This window comes from Anomaloglossus baeobatrachus, chromosome 5 (assembly GCF_048569485.1).
Source record: "Anomaloglossus baeobatrachus isolate aAnoBae1 chromosome 5, aAnoBae1.hap1, whole genome shotgun sequence".
Taxonomy (NCBI): Eukaryota; Metazoa; Chordata; class Amphibia; order Anura; family Aromobatidae; genus Anomaloglossus; species Anomaloglossus baeobatrachus.
The window spans coordinates 470,074,596-470,087,086 of NC_134357.1; the positions used below are offsets into that span (position 1 = coordinate 470,074,596).

The 12,491-nt window shown below is 53.3% G+C and overlaps 1 protein-coding gene across 6 annotated transcripts in view; it reads right to left on the minus strand.

Annotated features, from left to right (window-relative positions):
- Positions 1 to 12,491, minus strand: part of SULF2 (sulfatase 2) — a 127,251-nt gene that overhangs the window by 15,025 nt on the left and 99,735 nt on the right. For 5 of the 6 annotated variants that reach the window (XM_075350641.1, XM_075350636.1, XM_075350639.1 and 2 more), the window contains 4 exons: positions 12,047 to 12,189; positions 11,797 to 11,920; positions 11,662 to 11,692; positions 11,300 to 11,353 (listed from right to left, as the gene is read on the minus strand). In XM_075350641.1, coding sequence (XP_075206756.1) covers positions 11,300 to 11,353; positions 11,662 to 11,692; positions 11,797 to 11,920; positions 12,047 to 12,189 — 352 coding nt within the window. The remainder of the gene's footprint in view (positions 1 to 11,299; positions 11,354 to 11,661; positions 11,693 to 11,796; positions 11,921 to 12,046; positions 12,190 to 12,491) is intronic. The other variant, XM_075350640.1, reaches the window with a different exon arrangement.

Sequence of the window (12,491 nt, forward strand, 5' to 3'; positions counted from 1 at the left end):
CTGGGGGTGTATTGCCAGAAGGGGAGGGGCCTTACACTTTTTAGTGTAATGCTTTGTGTGGCCTCCGGAGGCAGTAGCTATACACCCAATCGTCTGGGTCTCCCAATGGAGCGACGAAGAAAAAAAAAAAAAATCTGCTTCCCAGTTTTCTACGCCCGGGATGTGAACTGCGGAGATGGTGGAGCCTGCAGAATCCGCCGGACTTCCTGGAAGGCTTGACGACTGCGAGTGCCGCCTTGGTTCGTGAACGGCACTGCCTCCATAGCTGCAACCATCTTCCCCAGGAAGTGCCTGAGGCGCCTTAAGGGGTGTGACTGACTCCGAAGAAGTGATTGCACCCCCGCCTGCAGAGAAAGCCGTTTGTCCCTGGAGAGTCGCCAGAGCAACGGCAAGGCTTTGTTGACACGCCGCCTGAGAAGGGGCCCAGAGGTTCTGAAGAAACGAGCCGCAGGACGAGAACTGAACTCTATCCTGTAACCATGAGACAGAATGTCTCTCACCCATCGGTCTTGAACTTGTGGCCACCAGGCGCCGCCAAAGCGGAAGAGCCTGCCACCGACCGGGGATGCGGCTAGGGGAGGCCGAGAGTCATAAGGAGGCCGTTTTGGAGGCAGTGGCCCCTGCGGCCTTTTGGGGTCGTGACGTGGGCCGCCACGCATATGAGTTCCTCTGGCCTTTCTCCGGCCTGTTGGACGAAGAAGAATGTGGCTTGGCGGAGGGACGAAAGGACCGAAACCTCGATTGGATTTTTCTTTGCTGAGGTCTCTTAGGTTTGGACTGGGGTAAGGAGGAGACCTTTCCCTTGGATTCCTTAATAATATCATCCAATCGTTCGCCAAATAAACGGTCGCCAGAAAAAGGCAAACCAGTTAAGAACCTTTTTGAAGCCGAGTCTGGTTCCCATTCGCGCAGCCACATGGCCCTGCGAACTGCCACGGAGTTAGCATATGCTACAGCCGTGAGCTAGTGGAGTCCAGGACGGCGTTCATGGCGCAGGACGAAAAAGCTGATGCCCGAGAGTCAAAGACGGAACATGCGGAGCAAAATTCCATGTGACAGTATTAAACTCCTTCAGACAAGCCTAGATTGCTTGGCGAGCCCACACGGCTGTAAAGGCCGGGGCGAAAGACGTGCCCGTGGCCTCAGATGGACTTCACCAAGAGCTCTATCTGTCTGTCAGTGGCATCCTTCAGTGATGAGCCATTTGCAACAGACACAACGGACCTAGTAGCCAATTTGGAGACTGGAGGATCCATCTTGGGAGAATGAGCCGAACTCTTAACGACTTCAGATGGAAAGGGGTAACGCGTGTCAGTGTGACGTTTAACCCAGCGCTTGTCCGGGACCGCGCCGGGTTTTTGGACAGCATCCCTGAAGTTAGAGTGATCAAAAAACGTATCGCGTGTACGTTTGGGGAACCGAAACTGGTGTTTCTCCTGCTAAGAAGACGACTCCTCTACAGGAGGAGGCGGAGGAGAGCGAACCAGCACCTGGTTGATGGACGAGATAAGATCATTTACTAAGGCGTCCCCCTTAGGAGTATCAAGGTTAAGGGTGAAGCCAGGGCCAGAGCCCTGAGCTCCCCCGTCCGCCTCGTCTTCCTGAGAGTCCTCAAGCTGGGATCCCTAGCAGCGTGAGGAAGTTGGAGAAGAGTCCCAGCGAGACCGCTTAGCCGGTCTTGGACTGCGGTCCGGGCAGGAGTCCTCCGCCCGAGACCTAGGGCTCAACCTGGGAGCGCGCTGCGGCGCTAACCAAGCGAGGCCTGGATGAGACAAGCTACAGGGTAGGGCCTGTGAAAGGTCCGGTCTGGACTGCAATGCCTCAAAGATCTTAGAAGACCATTTGATCATATGAAAATGACTGAGGGCCAACACCTGTGACTCTGTCCCTGCAGCCTGCTCAGGGGGAGCAGGGGGGTCTACATGAGCCGAGGGGCCCACCAGTGCCCGAGGCTCCGGCTGAGCAAGCGAGGCAGGAGTCGAGCATTGCTCACAGTGAGGGTAGGTGGATCCCGCAGGTAACATAGCCCCACAAGAGGTACAGACCGCGAGAAAAAAAAACTGTGCCTGTTGTCTCCTAGGAGAGTGACCACTGAAGGTAAATGTGAAAAGAAAGAAGGGAATTTTGTTTACTTACCGTAAATTCCTTTTCTTCTAGCTCCAATTGGGAGACCCAGACAATTGGGTGTATAGGCTATGCCTCCGGAGGCCGCACAAAGTATTACACTTAAAAGTGTTAAGCCCCTCCCCTTCTGCCTATACACCCCCCGTGCTCCCACGGGCTCCTCAGTTTTGGTGCAAAAGCAAGAAGGAGGAAAAAGAATTATAAACTGGTTTAAAGTAACTTCAATCCGAAGGAATATCGGAGAACTGAAACCATTCAACATGAACAACATGTGTACACAAAAAAACAGGGGCGGGCGCTGGGTCTCCCAATTGGAGCTAGAAGAAAAGGAATTTACGGTAAGTAAACAAAATTCCCTTCTTCTTTGTCGCTCCATTGGGAGACCCAGACAATTGGGACGTCCAAAAGCAGTCCCTGGGTGGGTAAAATAATACCTCGTAAGAGAGCCGTAAAACGGCCTCTTCCTACAGGTGGGCAACCGCCGCCTGAAGGACTCGTCTACCTAGGCTGGCATCCGCCGAAGCATAGGTATGCACCTGATAGTGTTTCGTGAAAGTGTGCAGGCTCGACCAGGTAGCCGCCTGACACACCTGCTGAGCCGTAGCCTGGTGCCTCAAAGCCCAGGACGCGCCCACGGCTCTGGTAGAATGGGCCTTCAGCCCTGAGGGAACCGGAAGCCCAGCCGAACGGTAGGCTTCGAGAATTGGCTCCTTGATCCACCGAGCCAAGGTTGATTTGGAAGCCTGTGACCCTTTACGCTGGCCAGAAGGACAAAGAGTGCATCCGAGCGGCGCAGGGGCGCCGTACGAGAAATGTAGAGTCTGAGTGCTCTCACCAGATCTAACAAGTGCAAATCCTTTTCACATTGGTGAACTGGATGAGGACAAAAAGAAGGTAAGGAGATATCCTGATTGAGATGAAAGGGGGATACCACCTTAGGGAGAAATTCCGGAACCGGACGCAGAACCACCTTGTCCTGGTGAAAAACCAGGAAAGGGGCTTTGCATGACAGCGCTGCTAGCTCAGACACTCTCCGAAGTGAAGTGACTGCTACTAGAAAAACCACTTTCTGCGAAAGGCGTGAGAGAGAAATATCTCTCATTGGCTCGAATGGTGGTTTCTGAAGAACCATCAGCACCCTGTTCAGATCCCAGGGTTCTAACGGCCGCTTGTAAGGAGGAACGATGTGACAAACCCCCTGCAGGAACGTGCGTACCTGTGGAAGTCTGGCTAGGCGCTTCTGGAAAAACACAGAGAGCGCTGAGACTTGTCCCTTAAGGGAGCCGAGCGACAAACCCTTTTCCAGTCCAGATTGAAGGAAGGACAGAAAAGTGGGCAAGGCAAAAGGCCAGGGAGAAAAACCCTGAGCAGAGCACCACGACAGGAAAATTTTCCACGTCCTGTGGTAGATCTTGGCGGACGTTGGTTTCCTAGCCTGTCTCATAGTGGCAATGACGTCTTGAGATAACCCTGAAGACGCTAGGATCCAGGACTCAATGGCCACACAGTCAGGTTGAGGGCCGCAGAATTCAGATGGAAAAACGGCCCTTGAGATAGCAAGTCTGGTCGGTCTGGTAGTGCCCACGGTTGGCCGACCGTGAGATGCCACAGATCCGGGTACCACGACCGCCTCGGCCAGTCTGGAGCGACGAGGATGACGCGGCGGCAGTCGGCCCTGATCTTGCGTAACACTCTGGGCAACAGCGCCAGCGGAGGAAACACATAAGGGAGCTGAAACTGCGACCAATCCTGAACTAAGGCGTCTGCCGCCAGAGCTCTGGGATCTTGAGACCGTGCCATGAACGTCGGTACCTTGTTGTTGTGCCGGGACGCCATGAGGTCGACGTCCGGCACCCCCCAGCGGCAACAGATCTCCTGAAACACGTCCGGGTGAAGGGACCATTCCCCTGCGTCCATGCCCTGGCGACTGAGATAATCTGCTTCCCAGTTTTCCACGCCTGGAATGTGAACTGCAGAGATGGTGGAGGCCGTGGCTTCCACCCACATCAAAATCCGCCGGACTTCCTGGAAGGCTTGCCGACTGCGTGTGCCGCCTTGGTGGTTGATGTATGCCACCGCTGTGGAATTGTCCGACTGAATTCTGATCTGCTTGCCTTCCAGCCACTGCTGGAACGCTTTCAGGGCAAGATACACTGCCCGTATTTCCAGAACATTGATCTGAAGCGAGGACTCTTGCTGGGTCCACGTACCCTGAGCCCTGTGGTGGAGAAAAACCGCTCCCCACCCTGACAGACTCGCGTCCGTCGTGACCACCTCCCAGGATGGGGGTAGGAAGGATTTCCCCTTCGATAATGAAGTGGGAAGAAGCCACCACCGAAGGGAAGCTTTGGTCGCCTGAGAGAGGGAGACGTTCCTGTCGAGGGACGTCGGCTTCCTGTCCCATTTGCGTAGGATGTCCCATTGAAGAGGACGCAGGTGAAACTGCGCGAAAGGAACTGCCTCCATTGCTGCCACCATCTTCCCCAGGAAGTGCATGAGGCGCCTCAAGGGGTGTGACTGGCCTTGAAGGAGAGATTGTACCCCTGTCTGTAGTGACCGCTGCTTGATCAGCGGAAGCTTCACTATCGCTGAGAGGGTATGAAACTCCATGCCAAGGTATGTGAGCGATTGGGCCGGTGTCAGATTTGACTTTGGAAAATTGATGATCCACCCGAAACTCTGGAGAGTCTCCAGGGTAGCGTCGAGGCTGTGTTGGCATGCCTCTTGAGAGGGTGCCTTGATCAGGAGATCGTCCAAGTAAGGGATCACCGAGTGACCCTGAGAGTGGAGGACCGCTACTACAGTAGCCATAACCTTGGTGAAAACCCGTGGGGCTGTTGCCAGGCCGAACGGCAGTGCCACGAACTGCAGGTGTTCGTTTTCTATGGCGAAGCGCAAGAAGCGCTGGTGCTCTGGAGCAATCGGTACATGGAGATAAGCATCTTTGATATCGATCGATGCAAGGAAATCTCCTTGGGACATTGAGGCGATGACGGAGCGGAGGGATTCCATCCGGAACCGCCTGGTCTTTACGTGTTTGTTGAGAAATTTCAGGTCCAGGACAGGACGGAAAGACCCGTCCTTCTTTGGGACCACAAACAAGTTGGAGTAAAAACCGTGGCCCTGTTGCTGAAGAGGAACAGGGACCACCACTCCTTCTGCCTTCAGAGTGCCCAGCGCCTGCAGAAGAGCCTCGGCTCGCTCGGGAGGCGGGGATGACCTGAAGAATCGAGTCGGGGGACGAGAGGTGAACTCTATCTTGTAACCGTGAGACAGAATGTCTCTCACCCAACGGTCTTTTACCCGTGGCAGCCAGGCGTCGCAAAAGCGGGAGAGCCTGCCACCGACCGAAGATGCGGAGTGAGGAGGCCGAAAGTCATGAGGAAGCCGCTTTGGTAGCGGCACCTCCGGTGGCCTTTTTAGGACGTGACTTAGACCGCCATGCGTCAGAGTTCCTTTGATCTTTCTGAGGCCTTTTGGACGAGGAGAATTGGGACCTGCCCGCGCCCCGAAAGGACCGAAACCTCGACTGCCCCTTCCTCTGTTGGGGTATGTTCGGTTTGGGCTGGGGTAAGGATGTATCCTTTCCCTTGGATTGTTTGATGATTTCATCCAAACGCTCGCCAAACAATCGGTCGCCAGAAATTGGCAAACTGGTTAAGCGCTTTTTGGAAACAGAAGCTGCCTTCCATTCCCGAAGCCACAAGGCCCTGCGGAGTACCACCGAATTGGCGGCTGCAACCGCCGTACGGCTCGCAGAGTCCAGGACAGCATTAATAGCGTAAGACGCAAATGCCGACGTCTGAGTGGTTATGGACGCCACCTGTGGCGCGGACGTGCGTGTGGCTGCATCGATTTGCGCTTGACCTGCTGAGATAGCTTGTAGCGCCCATACGGCTGCGAACGCTGGGGCAAAAGAAGCGCCGATAGCTTCATAGATGGATTTCAACCAGAGCTCCATCTGCCTGTCAGTGGCATCTTTGAGTGAAGCCCCATCTTCCACTGCAAGTATGGATCTAGCTGCCAGTCTGGAGATTGGAGGATCCACTTTGGGACACTGAGCCCAACTTTTGACCACGTCAGGGGGAAAAGGATAACGTGTATCCTTAAGGCGCTTAGAAAAACGCTTATCTGGACAAGCATGGTGATTCTGGACTGCCTCTCTGAAATCAGAGTGGTCCAGAAACATACTCGGTGTACGCTTGGGAAACCTGAAACGGAATTTCTCCTGCTGAGAAGCTGACTCCTCCACCGGAGGAGCTGAGGGAGAAATATCCAACATACGATTGATGGACGCAATAAGGTCGTTCACTATGGCGTCCCCGTCCGGAGTATCAAGATTGAGAGCGGCCTCAGGATCAGAATCCTGATCAGCTGTCTCCGCATCATCAACCAGAGATTCCCCCCTCTGAGACCCTGCACAATATGATGATGTCGAGGGAAAAATCTAAGCGAGCTCGCTTAGTCGGTCTGGGGCTGGGGTCTGTGTCAGAACCCTCAGCCTGGGATCCATGAGATACCCCGGGAGGACATTGTTGGTCCAGCTGAGGTGGGCCAGGGAACAAAGATTCAACAGAGTCCCTGTGCTGAGATACCGGCCTGGACTGCAAGGCTTCTAGTATCTTAGCCATAGTCTCAGAGAGTTTTGCAACTCCGTCCCCGTCACCTGAACAGTGTTAGCAGGTGGCTCCCCCTGGGCCCCTCTTAGCAGAGGCTCCGGCTGAGTAAGTGCCACAGGGGCCGAACAGTGCACACAATGAGGGTCAGTGAAACCTGCCGGTAGCGGGGTCGTACATGCGGCGCAGGCAACATAATAAGCCTGTGTTTTGGCACCCCTGCCTTTCGTGGGTGCCATGCTATTATCTTCCCTGAGTAACACAATAGGGTATATAGCCAGAAATCAACTGTGCACCATACAGTGTAAAACATATATACCATAAACATATAATGTTACACTACTGCACAATGGGGCTAGCACCACAGGTGCTGCTTACCACCCGCCTAAAGCGGTTGTGAGGCCACCAGAGTCCCTGCCTGGGTCTCCCAGACTTTGTCCCCCTCTGCTGCGTCCGAGGAGCTGACAGGAATGGCTGCCGGCGTCCTGAGGAGAGGAGGGAGCCGTGGGCGTGACCCAGAAAGTGCGGGAACTGGTGCCCGAACTGTGCACAGTGAGGGGGGTGGAGTATGCAAAGCATGTTCCAGCCCTCAGTGCTGCTCGTTCTGTGCAGCGTCCCGCCCTTCCCCTGCCTGTCAGGGCTGTGGGCGGGAGGAAAGGAAACTAGGCCGCAAAAAGCCGGGGACTCTAGTAATAAACGCGGCCGCCGTAAAAGCGCGGCCGGCGTGAAAGTCCCCGGCGCACTACAAGTCCCAGCCGCGCCGCAGTGTTTCCATGGCCGCGGCGGTCAGTGCGGCAGTCCCTATATATAAACACACTCAGCAACGCTGAGTGTGTAATGGCACATATTAACCCGGTCAGCGCCGTGGTCCCCGGTGCACTAGCACACCCAGCAAAGCTGGAGTGTTGCTGTGCGCTGTCCCCACAGGGATACAGAGTACCTCCAAGTAGCAGGGCCATGTCCCTGAACGATACCCGGCTCCTATCCAGCAGGCTCCACAGGAGTTGTGGATGAAGCACGGTCTCAGTGCCTGGAGACCGATAGGATCCCACTTCACCCAGAGCCCTGAGGGGGATGGGGAAGGAAAACAGCATGTGGGCTCCAGCCTCCGTACCCGCAATGGATACCTCAACCTTACAACACCACCGACAAGAGTGGGGTGAGAAGGGAGCATGCTGGGGGCTCTATATGGGCCCACTTTTCTTCCATCCGACATGGTCAGCAGCTGCTGCTGACCAATCTGTGGAGCTGTGCGTGCGTGTCTGACCTCCTTCGCACAAAGCAAAAAACTGAGGAGCCCGTGGGAGCACGGGGGGTGTATAGGCAGAAGGGGAGGGGCTTAACACTTTTAAGTGTAATACTTTGTGCGGCCTCCGGAGGCATAGCCTATACACCCAATTGTCTGGGTCTCCCAATGGAGCGACAAAGAAAGGGGATACAGCCTGTCCGAACAGAAATATATATAATATATACATATGTATCCGGCACCCTAGGGGGACCAGTACCGGGTGCTGTGTTCACCCTGAGCTCCCCTGAGAAGCACCCACCGGCAGAATGCCAGAAAATGGCCACCGGAGCTCTCAGGGGAGGAGTGGGGCCGAGGACGGCGCCAGCAAAGAGCGGGAGTCTGGGTTCCCCACAGTGGTCAGTGAGGGGGGAGGAAGACATGCAGGATGTTCCAGCCCTCACATCCGACGTCATGTCGGTAATCCCGCCCTTACCCCTGACAGGCAGGCCCGGGGGCGGGATTTTCGCGACTAGGCCGCGGTGAAGCCGGGGACTAAATTTGAGGCCGCGCCCGACCAGCAGGCCCGGTCGGCGCGGAAGTCCACTTGCCTCCTCAGTTTTACAACTACCGCGGCTTCCGGGAAGAAGGTGCGCTCCCTGTACAGTCCCCAATGGGGACACAGAGTACCTTTAAGTAGCAGGGCCCGGTCCCTGGGGTTGAAGAGGCTCCGGTCCGGCAGGTTCCACCAGGGGCTGCGGATGGAGCACGGTCCCAGCAGATGGATGACCGCTCAGGTCCCACTTCTCCCAGCCGCATAAGGGATGGTGAAGGAGACGGCCTGTGGCTCCAGCTTCCGTACCCGCAATGGGTACTGTCTGGGGTCCCCACAGTGGTCAGTGAGGGGGGAGGAAGACATGCAGGATGCTCCAGCCGTCACATCCGACATCATGTCGGTAATCCCGTCCTTACCCCTGACAGGCTGGCCCAGGGGCGGGATTTTCGCGACTAGGCCGCGGTGAAGCCGGGGACTAAATTTGAGACCGCGCCCGACAAGCAGGCCCGGTCGGCGCGGAAGTCCACGTGCTTCCCCAGTTTTACGACTACCGCGGCTTCCGGGAAGAAGGTGCGCTTCCTGTACAGTCCCCAATGGGGACACAGAGTACCTTTAAGTAGCAGGGCCCGGTCCCTGGGGTTGAAAAGGCTCCGGTCCGGCAGGTTCCACCAGGGGCTGCGGATGGAGCACGGTCCCAGTAAATGGATGACCGCTCAGGATCCCACTTCTCCCAGAGCCGCATAAGGGATGGTGAAGGAGACGGCATGTGGCTCCAGCCTTTGTACCCGCAATGGGTACCTCAACCTTAACAACACCGCCGACATAGTGGGGTGAGACGGGAGCATGCCGGGGACCCCGTGGGGGTCCTCTTTTCTTCCAACCGACAACTAAGTTATGAGAATGCATGAGTGGATGTGTGCCTCCTGCCACACAAAGCATAAAACTGAGGAGCCCGTGGTCCACGGGAGGGTGTATAGGCAGAGGGGAGGGGTTACACTTTTTAAAGTGTAATACTTTGTGTGGCCTCCGGAGGTAGAAGCTATACACCCAATTGTCTGGGTCTCCCAATGGAGCGACAAAGAAAACAGTAATTTATGGACCTGAAACAATATTCATAAAGGCTCAATATTAACTAGAATTTCTGCAGTAACAGAAAGTAATCTGGTTCATAACTTAAAAGTCCCTGAATATTCAAGAAGCAAGGAAAAAAAAAATGCACGGTTTCGCTGCGCTGCTCAGAAAGGTAGTGATAAGGTTATTTGGGATGTAGGGATGTACAAACCTACATCCCAAATAACCTTATCACTACCTTTCTGAGCAGCGCAGCGAAACCGTGCATTTTTTTTTTTTCCTTGCATCTTTATCTCCCATTGGGAGCTCACGGGGCTGCTGCAGCCAGAACCAGGATCGTACTATCCGTTTGAATCTAACACCTGGGGCTGGGGAATCACCGCATCTGTGATCACGGGACCATCCGACCCGGAGGAGGAGCTGCTATCAGACGCCGGTCCGGCGGCTGCACACTGCACGTGGAAACCCCGATCGTGTGAGCAGAGTCCTGCGGAGTCAGGAGGACTGGATCCCTGCTGACAAGGAGCGGTGAACTTGCGATCCCCCTTCAATACCACTATCAGTGTTGTACCTGACGTACAACACTATCAGGTGAGTGTGCACCTCACATTGTACATACCTCGATACATTAAGATCCCACACAGGAGTGCCCTCTCTCTCTTTTTTCATTTGAATATTCAAGAAGGCAATATGGGAATATACAGTACATTTCTCTGATCTAATGTGTGGAGAATAAAATCCTTAAAAGGGAACCAACCAGAAGGTTTTTGCCCTATAAACTAGAAGCAGTGCCATAATGGCGCTAGTATGCTGACTAAAATTATTCCTTTAACTGATAAATTAGAGTCTTAATTGCAGAGTAATCCTTGTCCAAACATCCAAAAATAACATCATTAGTGCAGTGTCTTGATCATCGGGATGGGACTTTGTGGGTCGCGTCTTCTGTAATGGTTCCTCCCCTGGCAGCCTGCTGCCCCTGTTTAAATGTCTCCTCTCTGTCACCGTGATTAGCACTATGTCCTGCGCAGTACTATTTTCAAGTTTTTCTCCAAGTCTTCTTTACAGTGTCTTCAATAAAATTACACTGGAATCAGCGCATATGTGTATTGCAATCTCCGGCGCCATTTATTAAAGACACTGTACAGACAAATATGAGTGGCAGCGGCGCATGCGCAGATTACATTTTCTAATTTTATAACACATGCGTCACCTCTTAGTCATCTCCACATTGTCCTCAGTAAAATGACACTAGAGATTGTGGTACACATGTGCTCATTCCGGTGCCATTTTATTGAAGACTTGGTGAAAAACTTGAAAATAGTACTGTGCACAAACCGGACATAGCGCTAAACGCGATGGCACTGGGGAGACATTTAAACAGGGGACGCAGGCAGCCAGGGGAGGAAACATTACAGAACACCCACAAGGTCCTATCCCGATACACAAGCCATTGCATCAGTGACATACTTTTCAGATGTTTGGACAAATAACGTATCATTTTAATTATCATCCTAGCGCCATTATGGCACTGTCTTTAGTTTATAACACAAAATCCTGGTGGTTGGTTCCCTCTAAATCTCCTGCATTAGATCAGCCACCACCTTTATATACCAGGGCCATAGAGGATAAGGCTGCAAACTGCCCCTGTGACCAATGCGGCATATAGTTACATAGGACTGATCTACTGTACAAAGTCCCACAACTCACAAGGATTTCGATGACGGCCTCTTCGTTTTTGGCCATTTTCGACGCTGAAGTTGTCTGATTCCGAGCAAGGAAGAAAGAGGGAAAAAGAAAAGGAAAGTAACCCATCACCAAGATGAAATGTGACAGCACCATGCATGCACAAGAAGATCTCATAGCCTTGTCCACAGGTAACAGATGCTATGTGACCACCCATAATGCCATAATGCATCAGGGCATGTGGAAAATTGGGTGTCATGTAACGGCAGCTATGAGTTTCCAGTGGAGGAGACAAGGGTAAAATTAAACAGACGCATTCATATGCAGAAAGAACAGAAGACTGCAGCAGCAGCATCTCCTTGTCCCGCACTCAGGATGACACTTACTTGAACTGCTCAAAACTTTCATCTTTGAGACCTGCAAGTATAAAAAGATGATTAGTCAGAGGTTCCAGACTGAGGAAAAACGACAACTACTGCTCTCAGCATCCTAGGAGTTGCCATCCTCTAAGGATATCTTACCGAGCTCCACGTTCCGCGTGCGGGGGTTGCACTGCCGGGAGCCCTTACAGCTGCGCAGCTCCATCAACTGGACGTGTAACTGGTTGAGGATGTCCCGGTCCAGAGTGTTCACCGCATTAATCAACTGCAAGAGAAAAAAGTCCAAAACGAGTCAGACTGATAGAGGACCATAGCGGTCACCCTCATGCATTAAGCACAAGGAGCCCCATTAATAACCAGTTGCATTATCGCTGTGGTTGGCGCTTGTTACCTGGTACGGGTCAGTGTTGATGTCAAAGTATTCCAAGAAGCCGGTGGCGAATTCACAAAACAAGAAGTTGTGGGTCTCGTTAATAGTTCTCAAGCACCAGTAAGTGTTGTTGTTGGCGCTGGTGCATGCACAGAAAGGCCCCACTATGGAGGAAGAGAAGACAACAATGAGGGCCGACAGATTTAGTGAGTGGAGGCAGCTCTGCTGTCTCTTTGGCATCTTATAAGGACAGTCCTATGTATACAGTGTGTCCACAGATATCCTGTCCACCGCCATTAACTTGAGAACGGCGGCAGCTATAGGCATAGAAGTGGTGTCTAGGTATAGTAAAGTAGCCATGCGCTACACAATGAAACCACCTATAGCGCCACCTGGTGGAAAAGAACAAAGTTAGCATTTTTATCTTGAAAACGGAACGAGCTAGAGAATAAAAAGTGAATTAAAA